Source organism: Hypanus sabinus, chromosome 4 (assembly GCF_030144855.1).
Source record: "Hypanus sabinus isolate sHypSab1 chromosome 4, sHypSab1.hap1, whole genome shotgun sequence".
In the NCBI taxonomy this organism is placed as follows: Eukaryota; Metazoa; Chordata; class Chondrichthyes; order Myliobatiformes; family Dasyatidae; genus Hypanus; species Hypanus sabinus.
The window spans coordinates 44189960-44205073 of NC_082709.1; the positions used below are offsets into that span (position 1 = coordinate 44189960).

Consider the following 15114-nt stretch of genomic DNA (forward strand, 5'->3'; position numbering starts at 1 on the left):
TGGGTCTGGAGGACCTGAGTTTAGAAGGAAAGACTTGAATAGGTTAGGATTTTATTCCTTTGAACATAGATTTACAGAATGTTATATAAGGATACAAAATCATGAAGGGCATGGATAAGATAAACGTAAGCAAGCTTTTTTCACTGAAGTTGGGTGGAACTATAACCAGAGGTCATGGGTTAAGGGTGAAAGGTGAAAAGTTTAAAGGGAACATGAGGGGAGTTTTTCATCAAGATGGTTGTGAGAGTGTGGAACGAGCTGTCAGCACAAGTGGTGGATGCAAACTCGATTTCAAAGTTTAAGTGAAGTTTGTATAGGTACTTGTATAGTAGGCATATGAAGGGCTATGGTCCCAGTACAGGTCAATGGTAATAGACAATTTAAATGGTTCAGCATGGACTAGATGAGTCAAAGGACCTGTTTCGGTACTGTATGTTCCTATAGCTCTATGCGTAAATTGGGAGGTTGCTGGGTGGTGCAGCTCAAAGGATGGAAATGCCTATTCTGTGCTGTATCTCAATAAACAAACAAACCTGTACATGTTTGGATTGTGGGAGGAAACTGGAGCGCAAAGAGGAAATCCACAATCACAGCCAGAAGTTCTTTACAGACAGCAGTCGGGACTGAACCCTGATCTTACAGCTGGTGTTAACATCTACAGTGATGCTACTAAGTTTGTGAACCCTGTAATTTTCCTCTATTTCTGCATAAATATGATCTAAAATGTGATCAGACCTTCACGCAAGTTCTAAAACTAGATAAAGAGAACCCAATAGAATAAATAACACAAAAATTTTATACTTGTTCATTTGTTTATTGAGAAAAATGTATTTGTTGGAAAAAGTATGTGAACCTTTTCAGTAACTGGTGTAACCCCCTTGCACAGCAATAACTTCAACCAAACGTTTCTGGTAACTGTTGATCAGTCATGCACATTGGCTTGGAGGAATTTTAGGCTATTCCTTCTTACAAAACTGGTGTCTTGTTTCATTATCGAACTTCTATTAAGTTTTATTGATCCTTCACAATTGCAAGCTGTCCATGCCCTGAGGCAGTAAAGTAGCCCCAAACAATGATGCTTGCTCCTTTCACCATGCTTCACAGCTGGGATGAGGTTTTGGTGTTGGCATGCAGTGCACTTTCCCCTCCAAACATAGCTATTATGAATTTCCACCAAAAAAGTTCAATTTTGTCTCCTCTGTCTGCAGAACATTGTCCTAGAAGCATCCAGGTGATGTTTTGCAAACTTGAGACATGCAACAAAGTTTTTTTGGAGAGCAGTGGTTTCCTCTGTGATGTCCTTTTCTGAACACCATTCTTGTTCAGTGTTTTTCTTAGAGTGGACACATGAACAGAGACTTTAGCAAGTTCTAGAGATTTCTGCAGGTCTTTTGTTACTCTCCTTCAGCAGTGCACACTGTGCTGCCAGCGTGATCTTTGCAGGATGCCCACTCCTAGAGAGAGTAGCAACAATACTGAGTTTCCTCCATTTGTAGACACTTTCTCTTAGTGTTCATCAGTCCACAGTCAGGTCTTTAGAAATACTTTTGTAGCCCTTTTCTGCTTCGTGCATCTCTACAATTCTTCTAAGGTCCTCCTGAAAGTTGCTTTGATCTAGGCATGGTGTACATAAATGGATCTTGCTTGAGAAGAGCAGGCTCTGACTTTGTATGTCTATTTATAGGGCAGGGCACCTCTGTAATCGATACCTCCAACCTCCTCTCATTGACTGGAATACCTGACTCCAAATAGCTTTTGTAGAAGGCATTACCTCAGAGATTTACATACTTTTTCCAACAAATACATGTATTATTGGATCATTTTTCTCAATAAATAAATGAACAAGTATAATACTTTTGTGTTATTCATTTAATTGAGTTCTCTATTTAGTTTTAGAACCTGTGTGAAAATCTGATCACATTTTAGGTCATATTTATACAGAAATAGAGAAAATTCTACAGGTTTTACGCATCACTGTGTGCTACCATGATGCCCTCGTTTACACTAGAAATATATATCAGAATAACTTATTTTATGCATCCATTTAAAGAAGCACTGTTCCTTTCATAGTTGCCTCAGCTATGATTCCATGTTGCAGGGAAAAAGATCCCTGAAATGGTAAAAAAAAAGAAGATACTGCAAAATGAAAATCACGTAATGGTCCGTGTCAACTGTTGCTGAAGATTATCAGTTAAAAGCGCACTTAGGTTTGCCTAAAATTTATTGGTCTTCCAATGCAAGATACTGCCTACTAGCACATTTCAAATTGCAAGGGTATGTGTGGGAGAGAGTGAAACAGATAGATAGATAGATAGATTGGGGGGGGGGGGCTTGGTAGGGAGGAAGACCATAATCTAAGATCAATTTGCCACTGGTTACTGTCGCCCATGTAACATTCTCTCCAACACCTCATGGGCCATGATAATTAAAGAAGTTTCAAAATCCTGGGTGTCAACATCTATCCTTGACCCAACATATTGGTATGTTTCAATAAGAGTTTGAGGAGCCATCACCAAAGTCTCTAGCAAATTTCTACAGATAAACGATAGAGAGCTTTCAGTTTGCACCGCCGTCTAGTATGGAGGGCTCACTGCACAGGATCGAAAAAAAGCTGCAAAGGCTTGCAAACCTAGCCACCTGCATCATGAACACTAGCCTCCCCAGCACTGACAACAACTTTAAAAGGTGATGCCTCAAAAAGGGAGCATCCATCATTTAGGATCCCCATCACCCTGGCCATGCGATCTTATTACTATCAAAGCAGAGCTACACACACTCAACATTTTAGGACAGCTTCTTCCCCTCTGCAACAAGATTTTCGGAATGAACGATGAACCAATCTATGAACATTACCTATTTTTATTTCTTTTTGCACTACTTAATTAATTTTTAAATATATATTTCTTATGCTAATTTATTGCTTATTTCATGTATTGCACTGTACTGCTGTCACAAAACAAATTTCACATATATCAGTGACATTAAACTCTGATAGCAACCATCAAGTGGGCAAAACAGGATCATGCAATGCATAATTACTGTACCAACAATTATATCATCTTTTTATCATGTATACTTTGTCTTCGACAGCTTCTATTATTGACAATAATTACTTTCTAGCATCCATCCCGTAAAGTAACATATCTTTCAGCATAATAGCCATCAAGTCATTCAATAATCATTTGCTTGTTGCATGATTCCATCTCTACAAAACACAGAAGCCTGACAGGAATATTAACGATCCATGCCAGTTTCACAGTATCAATTTACAACTCTATAGAAGGTATTGGTGAAGTGAGACATGGACACTAGAACCTGAAGGCAGAATTAATTTCTCGTGAATATAGAACATTAAAGTATAGGCCCCTTAGACCACAATGTTGTGCCAACCCCTTAACCTATTCTATGTTCAAACTTAACCCTTTCCTCCTATATAACCCTTCACTTTTCTATCATCCATGTGCCTATCTAAAAGTTTCTTAAACACCCCTAATGTACCTGCCTTTAGCACCATCCACCAGGCGTTCCACACTGCATAAAAAAGTAACTTAACTCTGACATCCTCCTCCAATCACCTTAAAAATTATGTCGCATTGTATTAGCCATTGTTGCCCTGGGAAAAAGTCTCTGGCTATTTACTTTTATGTAGCTTGTCACCTTATACATCTCTATCAAAACACCAACATCCTCCTTCATCACAAAGAGAAAAGCTGTAGTTCGCTTAAACTATCTTCATAAGATATGCTCTCTAGTCCAGGTTACATCCTGGAATTCTACTCTGTGTGCTCTCTACAGCTTCTACATCCTTTGTATAATGAGGTGACTGACCAGAACTAAACACAATGCTTTTCATTTACTACAGATCTGCAATCAAACTATTATCTCTGTAAATCTGATCAATATGCTCCAAGACCTCATCCTCAAACCTCCTTGTGCAGCTGGATCCTTGATTTCCTCACTTGTAAACCCCAATGATTTTGGATTGGTAACAACATCTCCTTACTGTGTATCTAAGTACAGCTACAATGACATATTCAACTCAATGTTAGCAAAACCAAAGAGCTGATTATTGATCACAGGAGGAAACTGGAGGTCTTGAGCCAGTTCTCATCCGGAGCTGGGAGGTGAAGAGGGTCAGAAACTTTAAATTCCTTGCCATTATCATTTCAGAGGATCTGTCCTGCGACCAGTATGCAAATGCCATTACAAAGAAGGCGCAGCACCACCTCTTCTTAAAAGTTTGTAGATTCAACATGCCTTCTAAAACTTGGACAAAATTTCTATAGATGCAGAGTATCCTGAATGTGCATGAATGGAAAAGCTTACAAAGAGTAGTGGATACTGCCCAGTCTATCACAGGAAAAGCCCTCCTCAACATTGAGCTCATTTACGCGGTCACAAGAAAGCAACACCCATAATCAGGACCACTACCATTCAGGCCATGCTCTCTTCTTGCTGCTGCCATTAAAGAGGAGGTACAGGAGCCTTTGGTCCCACACCACCAGGTTTGCGAACATTTATGACCCTTCAACTGTCAGATTCCTGAACCAGTGTAGACCACTCCACTCACCTCAACACTGAACTGAATCCACAACCTATGGACTCATTTTCAAGGACTATACAACTGATGTTCTCAATATATTTATTACTTATTTATTGTTATTGTTACATTTTTTGTACTTGCAGTTTGTCTCCTTTGTGAATAGATTTTCATTGATGACATTGTATCTTTGTATCTACTGTGAATGCCTGCAAGAAAATGAATCTCAGGATAACATATGGTGACTTATTTGTTCTTTGATATTAACTTTTCTTCGAACTTTAAACATTCAGTGCGTGCTCTAACCAAAGTTTTATACCGCTGCAACATTACCTTGACTCTTGAACTCCACCCCCCCCCCCCCAACTAATGGAAGGCCAACACACCACAGGCCTTATTAATAACCCAATTAACTTGTGTGGCAACTTTGAGGGATTTATGGACATGGACCCCAAGATTCCCTCTGTCCCTCCACAATGCCAAGAATCCTGCCATAAACCGTACATCTTGCCTTTAAATTCGGCCTTTCAAGATGAATCATTTCACATTTTTCTGGGTTGAACTCCATTTGCACATCTCAGCCCAGATCCACATTCTCCAAATCCTGTCAATGCCCCATTACAAACTACAACAACCCTCCACACTATCCTCAACATTACCAACTTCCATGCCACCTGCAAATTTACTAACTCATCCTTCCCATGCCTTCATCCATGTCATGTCGAAAAATCACAAAGAGCAGGGATCCTGGAACAGATCTCCGTGGAACACCATTGATTACTGACATTCAGACAGAATATTCTCCATCTACTAACACCTTCTGTCTTCTGTGGGGAAGCCAGTTCTGAATTCACACAGCCAAGTTTCCTTGGGTCACTTATCTCCTAACTTTCTGAATGAGCCTACCATGGGGAACCTTATCAAAGCCTTACTAAAATCCATATACATCATATCCACCCTCATCAATGTGCTTTGTCACATGCTCAAAGAATTCAATAAGGCTCTAATCAGACTCTGCTTCTCCAAATACAGAAGATTACAGTTAATTGGGCCTTTAGTTAATCGTGGCAGCCGATAATTGGGAACAACTCTTAAAGAGAAAATAAAACTAATGAGAAATAGCCAGGATTCTCTTTATTTATTTGGGTCACTAGCTGCTTAAATAATACTAAAGACTGTTGCCTAACAGTTTTTTAACTAATGTCAGTCATGCACACTTGTGTGGCTGTTAAGATACATCAGGGCTTGTGGAGGCAGATGCTGCTAAGACCTCAGACAAAGAATCAAAAGTTCAAGCATGGTGTGACTACATATATTTCAATGCAAGAAGTATTGTAGGAAAGGTGAGTAATACTGGTGAATATGAGGTAGCTGGTTTACAAACCAAGGCAACATGTAGTGATGAAAGACTATTAATAGGGCAAAATTGCAGTCAACAGGGTGAGTTGCAATGTAAAGGACTAAATTGAAAAGGGTGAATACAGGATGAAGGTGTTATATTTCAATGCATGCAGTATATAGAATAAAGTGGATGAACCTGTAGACAGTTACAGATTGGCACATATGATGTTGTGGGCATCAATGAATCATGGTTGAAAGACGATTATAGTTGGGATTTTAACATCCAAGGATACACACTGCAAAGAAAGGACAGGCAGGTAGGCAGAGGATGGTGTAGCACTGCTGGTTAAAACAAAAATGAAATCAAATCATTAGAAAGAGGTGACATAGGGTCAGAAGATGTTGAATCGAAGTGGATAGAGCTAAGGAACTGCAAGGGTAAAAAGACCCTGATGGGAGTTATACACAAACCCCCAAACAGTACCAAAGAAGTGGTTTACAAGTCACAATGGGAGATAGAAAGTTTCTTCAGATACATAAAGTGTAAAGGAGAGATGAGAGTGGATATCAGACCATTGGAAAACAATGCTGGAGAGGTAGTAATAAGGGACAGCGAAATGGTACACAAACTGAATAAGTATTTTGCATCAGTCTTCACTATGGAGGACACTTAGCAATATGGTGGAAGTTCAAAAGTTTAAGCAGCAGAAATGTGTGAAGTTACCATAACTAGAGAGAAGGTTTTTGGGAAACTGAAAGATCTGTAGATAGGTAAGGCACCTGGACCAGATGGTGTACACCCCAGGGTTCTGAAAGAGATGGCTGAAGAGATTGTGAAGGCATTAGTAATGATCTTTCAAGAATCACTACATTCTGGAAAAGTTCTGGTTGACTGGAAAATTACAAATATCACTCCAAGAAGGGAGGGAGGCAGAAGGAATTATAGGCCAGTTAGTCTCACCTCAGTGGTTGGGAAGATGGAGTTGACTATTAAGGATGTGGTTTTGGAGTACTCGGAGGCACATGATAAAATAGGCTGTAGTCAGAATGGTTTTTTTTAAGGGAAAATCTTGCCTGACAATCTGTTGGAGCTCTGAAGAAATAACAAGCAGCATAGACAAACAAGAATTGGTCAATGTTGTGTACTTGGATTTTCAGAAGGCCTTTGACAAGCTGCCACACATGGGCCTGCTTAACAAGTTACGAACCCGTGGTATTACAGGGAAGAATCTAGGATGAATAAAGCAGTGGCTGATTGATAGGAAGCAAAGAGTGGGAATAACAGCAGCATTTTCTGGTTGGCTGCTGGTGACTAGTGGTCTTCCACGGGGTTCTGAGCTGGGACTGTTTCTTTTTACTTAACATATCAATGACTTGGATGATGGAATTGATAGGTTTGTTGCTAAGTTTGCAAACGATATGAAGACAGGTGGAGGGGTAGGTAGTTTTAAGTAAGTAGAGAGGCTACAGAAGGACTTGGGCAGAGCAGATTGGGAAAGAAGTGGGAGATGGAATACAGTGTCAGAAAATGTATGGCTACGCACTTCGGTAGAAGAAAGACTTCTGACCGTTTCCTAAATGGACAGAAAATTCAATACTTGAGTCAGTGGTGTGGAAGGCAGATGTGGTGCTAGCATTCATTTCAAAAGGATTAGAATATAAAAGCAGGGATGTAATGTTGAGGCCTTATAAAGCAGCGGGGAGGCCTCACTTGGAATAATGTGAGAGCTTGAGCCCCTTATCTAAGAAGGGGTTTGCTGCCATTGGATCAGGTTCAAAGTAGGTTCAAAAATGACTCTGGGATTGAAAGGCTTGTCATATGAAGAGCATTTGATGGGTCTGGACCTGTACTTATTGGAATTCACAAGAATGAGGAGTGACCTCAATGAAACCTTGAATATTGAAAGGCCTCAATAGGGTGGATGTGGAAAGGATGTATCCTATAGTGGGAAGAATCCAAGACCAGAGGACAGCCTCAAAACAGAGGGGCGTCTTTTTAGAATGGAGTTGAAGAGAAATTTTTCACCAGAGAGTGGTGTATCTGTGGAATTCATTGCCACAGGCAGCTGTGGAGGTTAAGTCTTTAGGTATATTTAAGGCAGAAGATGGTAAGATTCTTGATTGGTCAGGGCATGAAACAATATGGGGAGAAGGCAGGAGATGGGGGCTGAGAGGGGAAATGGATCACCCACGATGGGCCAAATGGCCTAATTCTTCAAACTATAACATCTGGCACCAAGAATCATTCCAAGGTCCATGTCACTTAAATCACATTGCTTCCTCATTCTGAAGTCTGGTCTGAACAACAAGTGAACCTCTTGACTATAACTGCATGCTTTTATGCACAAAATTGCTGCCACATTATTGGCTGATTAAATATTTGTATTAATGAGTAGGTGTACGGGTGTACCCGATAAAGTAGTCATTGAGCGTATATTCACTTCTTTTTATTTATATTTGGAAAAACATCAATACTGTGGCATGCTTGGGACTGTGATGGTGTCAGATAAGCAAATTTTCTAAACTACTGAATGCTATGCTTTTTAATATTCCCAACACATTATTAATTAACCTTTTAGTATAACAGATTTTCCAGTTAATGGGATAAGTTGTAAAATACTTCAGTGGAGCTTGGGTCAATTGAAAGAATGTGGGAACTAGACCCTATGCACGGTCCAAGGAGCATGCTGAGGTCCTGGTAGAAGAGCAATGTAGGAACTGGCATCCTGGGGGGGAAGCGGGAAGAGAGTGGCAAACAAGATTCCTAACCATCAATAGTTCTGAATGGTTGTTTAGCACTTTGTGTAGCTTTACTCTCTGGAGATTCCTCTGCTGTATACTTAAATAAGACACTATCATATTCAAAAGCCCATCTCCAAACATGGACCTGCATTAATTTCATCTTGATAAAAACAGCCATTTCTGCTTTCCTGCAACAGTGCAGTTGCTGGTCTGTATGTGCAATGTGTTAATGTGGGATGGAAATGTGAATTTTGACACGTATTTCAGCTATTATTCTGCAGATGTCTCCACATAAACATAATACAGTGACTTCATTTAGTCGAAAGTCAGATTAAATATATAAAAAGCAGCTTGAAAATTTGAAATCTGTATTTCAAAAAACAGTGGATCTGCCATCAACACAAATTCAGAAACCCCATAGTATTAAAAGGCTAATAAACCTAAATCTTAACACAAAGAAAATTATTTAGATGTCACATTATGTAAAGCTAATCTGAAAACATGAGAACTCTTTTCTCAGGCTCCAAGCACATCCAACAAGAAGTAGATGGTGATATTAGGAAATGTTCCAAAGGGCCTGACTGCCCTTGAGCATACTGAAAGCTACATGTAAGTGCAGCAGACAATTAGGAAGGCAAATGGGATAATGACCTTTATTACTTGAGGCATTCAGTACAAGAGTAAAGGTGTCTTACTGCAATTATATAGATCACACAAGAGTACTGTGTACAGTTTTGGTCTAACTTTAAAAAAGACTTGCCTTACAGAAAATATAGCGGAAAATACTGGTTCCTAGGATGGCAGGACAGTCATACAGGAAAGGTTGAGTTGGTTAGGCCTCCCTCTTCTACAGTTCAGAAGAATGAAAGATAGCTTACAGAAAGAAATCATCTGTGCACATTTCTAACCAGCTTATCTAATTCCCTTTCATTCCTCCAGAGATCTATAGATGTACTATTCAAGCTTTGTGTATCCTATGTTATTTACCCCTAGGGTTAATTTTTTCTGTGGACTGTCACTTTAAAATGCCGAGTGAATGAGACTGACTTTTGGACACTGTTGGATTTCTATTGATTACAAAATTGCTTGGTTATTACGGTGAGAGAGGTGGAATTAGTTGATGAACAATCAATTGCTTATGCAAATACATGGCTTATTTTGAATAGGCAAGATCAGATGACTTTCACACAGACACACACAGTGAGAGTCAAGATCGATTTGATCAATGGAAGACACCAGTGAGTCGGTCGCTGGTTTAGACTTTCAGTAGCCCAAAGGGGTGAGTTGAGATCGATCCAGAGTATTGATAAATGACTCTCACAAGTTGTTGCAACTAGAAGAAACTTGCAGAGAGGAAGGTTTGAAACAGAAGAAAGAGATCACTGTTTGGACTCTCTCTCTAAGTAGCCCCGAGGGTGAGTTTATTTCCATTGGGATACGAAAGTGTGTTTGTCAAGAGTTAATCTGCAGGAGTGGGTTCTCTGGTGAGGGGAAAACTTTTGTGAATACCATGTGTGTGTTTACCCTTTGTCTAGGTGTGGTACTTCACTGAAGAAAAGCACCCCTGTGGCAAATCACTGTTGGAGTTGTTTTGTATGTTGTGGAACTGGGTAAGTGGCTATCATGCTGTGTGTGATTGGGATAACCTTGTGGAATCTACCAGTGTGTTGACCCTTGCCTGGGTGGTGGTTCCCTTGAAGATGGTCCCCTTTGTGCTAAGCTACTGTTGGTGATAGTTCATGTGAGAATTTGGAGGACAACGGGAAGATCGACGACCCATGTCTGTTTGGATTACAAATATCTCTCTCCCACTTCAAATTTCGAGGAATGAACTGGACAGAACTTTCTTACATACCATTGTAAGACTGTAACTCTTGCCACCTGAGCTTGAATGAGTTTGGGAACTTTATTTTTACACCTATATATGCATAACACGGCTAACCCTTGGTTTACCTGGTTTAAGTTACTATATTACGTAGTTACTAATAAAATAGTGTTTGTTAACAGCAAAAGCAGACTCCAGGTGTGTTCTATTGTTGCTGAAACTTTTTAGTGTTGCGTGCACATAAGAGGTACTTTTCCCAGGGCTGTGTGTATGTAACACCTAACACTTGTGCATTCTCTTGTGAGGATTATCTAAATACATTAGCCCACAAATGCCATTTGTCACCATTCTAAATGGTATAGAGCAACAATCTATAGATTTCTTACATACCATCAAAACGATTCTTTTTTAATGACTGTGAGAAGTATCAAGCTATGCCGATGAACAATTAGTCCTTTGTTTCACTTTTATCAATCACATTATTGCCCATCATGCATATCCCTGGGCATCTTATTGAATATCTTTTGGTAAGTCATATATGTGTGTCAGCTTTATTCACTTGCTATACTATTAATAATCTATTTAAACTAAACAACAGGTTTGTGGAGTATTCCTTTATTCCAACAAATCTGTAATATCTGTAGCCCTTCAATCCATTAAAGATAACATTTTACTTCATCCTGTCGAGCAGAGACAATGCAGGTAGCTTAACCACTCAAGTTTTTTCAGTTTGTTAAATACCAACATCCTTTGTACCAATTAGGACTAAAAGGCAACACTACTTTTAAAACCACTTATAAAACTCACCCAGAGCCTAGGCTGGCAGTGAAAATGAGCAGGATTAATCCTAGAGCCTTTAAAGCAATATTTATAGGTGCACTAATCTTCAAGTTATTGATTCATAAGACCTAACATCACTCTGTGCAGAGGATTACTCAGATAATTAAAGTATTGAATCTTTTTCTGCTATTACTGAACTTACTTACCCTCAGAAAGCTCTATGCTTATCATAGGTGTTATTATTGCATGTTTCATTTGGATGGAAGAACAGGACCAACAACAGCAGTCTCAACAACCAGCACGTACAGCAGCTGGGCCTAATAGAAGACAATGGGTGAGTGGGACTACTCAAACGGTGAGCTGGCCAAAAGTAATTTCCTTGGATCTATAATATCAGAAGGCTGTTTCTCTAAGTAGGCTGCTGCAGATTGCAGCTTCCCAAAACAGGGCCTTCTGCAGCAGAGGGACATGCTCTGTCAGTGGTTGTAAAAGTCACCATAAATTTATTACTTTGCTAACTTTTATAGTATCTAATGGGGCAACACTCAGTTTGCAAAATACAACTGTGAATGAAGTCACGTAATGCTCTCACTCTCCTCATTATTACTGAAATTAATTGCAAGAAAGTTTAAGAACCTTCCTTCATGTCTGGGATGTTACTGACTGTAAACATTGCTACTAGGACAGCAGAAGATATGGCAGCAGCATCTGTGAATATGAAAGACCACTTACAGATGAATAATCACCGAAAATAGATGAATCTAGATTCTGTAAAGTACTTAAACGGTTACAGCAATGCTTTCCTTTCTTCAGCACTCAATCTCTTTGTAACTCTTTACCATGCTGCATAGTAATTTGGAGTTTTCTACACTATAATTTGGATAGTCATTCTTTACAATGACATTTTATCGTTTTACTTAGAATCAAGGCAAGAGAGTTTATAGGAAAAATAGACTTTTTTTGCTAAAGCGGTCATTATAATACTTGAATATTTTTCATAACACTAATATTCACCTTGGAAAATACTAACTTTTCATCAACAAAAACAGTACAAAATTATCTGAAATTTTCCTCTCTTTGAGCATTTTAAAGTTCTAAAAATATAGTGCATCCTACATTGAGTCATATTTTAAGGCTACTGAAACCAATCACTGGGTGGAGGACATTGTGAGGGTCTGATCATTGAGATCAGACCCTCTCTAATGCATCATTAAAGGCATATCCCTACCATTCAATGCATTGTTCAGGACAGGTCTGCTTTGTCACTTAATATGCTGGCTAGTTGTATATTCAGGAAGCTATCTAACAAGAGGTATATTTTTGGCATCTGGGAGTTTGCATTCAGCTTTGAAACCAATATTAAATAAACAAAGCAGTTCTGCTAATTAGGCTGTGCTAATATTGTAAATATAATTTTGCAAAAATTTTTTTCTTTATTGATCTTTTTATTAATTAAAAAAAGTACATATATAAACAAGAGGAGAATTATCTCAAATATCTAAATCGGTAACAATTCATGTAAAAGGTAAAATAAACATTATCAAGATCATAGTATTAATCTAATAGCATATAATAAAAAATAAGATCATCAATTCTCCTCTTATCATTCCATGAAAAGAAGAAAAAAGATAAAGAAACTTTTATAATTTTTATATACACAAAAAAACTCCCACTAAACAAACAAAAGAAAAAGAGGAAAAAAAGGGACTAGGCAGCCCATACTGAGAGTAAAAGCAAGAAAAAAGAGAGATTTTCTGATCAAATCCAAAGTTTTAAGAAAGTAACTGGAAGAGCAGTAAATCAAACCATATGAAAATATTGAATAAAAGGTCGCCAGGTTTCTTCAAATTTTAAAAATGTATCAAATGTCCAACTTATTTTTTCTAAACTTAGACAGGACATAATGGAGATAAGCCAATAAAAAACAGTTAGGTGGATTAGAGGAATTAAAAAAAGCACGGTGGTATTGTTTTGCCAAATTTTAGAATGTATTACTCAGCAATTAAAATTCGATATTCAAATGAAAGGACATGAGTTGAGAGTTAGGGGGCAAAAGTTTAAGGGTAGCACAAGGGGGAATTTCTTTACTCAGAGTGGTAGCTGTGTGGAACGAACTTCCAGTAGAAGTGGTAGAGGCAGATTCAGTATTGTCATTTAAAGTAAAATTGGATAGGTATATGGACAGGAAAGGAATGGAGGGTTTTGGGCTGAGTGCGGGCTAGTGGGACTAAGTGAGAGTAAGCGTTCCGAGCGGACTAGAAGGGCCGAGATGGCCTGTTTCCATGCTTTAATTGTTATATGGTTATATGACATATTTTGTTTTGGATTCATTATTCAGACTGGTGGGTGGATTCGGAGAAAAACTCGGTGAAGGGGTGTTGTTTGGCCTCTTTACTGGGAGCTCCTCTTCCTTTTTTGCTTTCTAAGATTGGTAGTCGAGACCTCAATCCCATTATTAAACATACATTAAGAATTTGGTTTCAGTTTCAGAGATTTTTTGAGTTTAATAACATTGTTCTCTCTAGTAAAGTCCATCTTAATTATTTTTTTTTTAATTTTTCAGAAGTTATCTATCTTCAAAAACACAAAATTCCGCAGAACCTGGAAATCCAGAATAACATATACTAAATAGTGGAAGAACTCAGCAAGTCAAACAATAGTAATGGAGAAGAATAAACAGTCAACATTTTGCGATGAGACATATTATCAAGGCCCTTCATAATGAAGATCTCAACGAAATGTTGACTGTTTATACATCTTCACAGATGCTGCCTGATCTGCTGAGTTCCTCCAGTACTTTATGTGTGTTACTCAGTTCAAATTCAAAAATTGTAGTTGTTTGTTTGTTGTTACTTTTGTGTTTAAGAAGTATAAAAGAATGTGTCAGGAGATATTCTAGATTCTTAACAGACGATCTGCTGCGTTAAATAAAGAGTTGTATATCTCCCAGGTTACAGCTTCCACATGGTTCAGTTTAGTTAGCCATCACATATACAAATCTTTTGAACAATGATTAATTTATACTGCTCTCCTATATGTCCACCTAACACATCAGATTTTTAAATTAAACTGAGCTATCCTTTTAATGGTTTGATAAAAGTGAAACTTAAGTACCCCCAAAAGGTAAAAATATCCACTATCATTCTTTCATATAGCTAATTAACAGGTTTTTAAAGACTTTTCTTTTTGCACTTTTCCTATTTTTATTTTTCTCTTGATACTATTCCCCATTTATTTTATTTAGCTCTCCCATCCATTGCTTTCAATATAAATTTAATAAAGGAGTCATACTATTCTCTATGTTAATTAAATCTGCAACTGCCCTGAAATATTGCCTGAAATAACTGCCTTATAATTATAGCAAATCACAAATTTATACACGAAGCAGAGGATGATAAAAATATATACCACATATGCTTTTGCCTCATTCTAGCAATATTTATACCACTTTGCACATGGAATCATTAATCAAGAGTAGTTGTATAGGAAGATAACATCAGAGGAAGCACACCATATTTTTACTATCTGATTACTTTCCTCCACATTGATCTGGAGTTGCTCAGGAGACATTAGAAATAGCTCAAAGTTAATGTTTTCCTACCTTCACCTGTTCCTGCTGTATGACAGGGGCTGCCACTGCCATGGGACTTTGGGTATAAACCTGGTGGTATGGTGCTTGAACACTGTGATCAGCATAGGGCTAAAGGCAAATTAAAAAAAACCAGTTACTAACTTAGTATAAATGACCTAAAAACACCATTTTACCATAAGCTAAAATATAGTGAGGTTTGTATATTAAGTTACCTACTTCACTTTGTAAATGAAGCTAAACTAAGGAAAATTGCAAGTGTAATTATAAGCCCTATCATCTTACAAATAAAAGATG

General features: G+C 38.2%; 1 protein-coding gene across 2 annotated transcripts in view; it reads right to left on the bottom strand.

Moving 5' to 3' along the window:
* Nucleotides 1–15114, bottom strand: part of LOC132392240 (protein boule-like) — a 98119-nt gene that overhangs the window by 1636 nt on the left and 81369 nt on the right. Inside the window, exons 10-11 of one of the 2 annotated variants that reach the window (XM_059966077.1) lie at nt 14830–14928; nt 11435–11545 (exon numbers count right to left, since the gene is read on the bottom strand). In XM_059966077.1, the coding sequence (XP_059822060.1) occupies nt 11480–11545; nt 14830–14928 (165 nt within the window). In that variant the 3' untranslated portion in view covers nt 11435–11479. The remainder of the gene's footprint in view (nt 1–11434; nt 11546–14829; nt 14929–15114) is intronic. The other variant, XM_059966076.1, reaches the window with a different exon arrangement.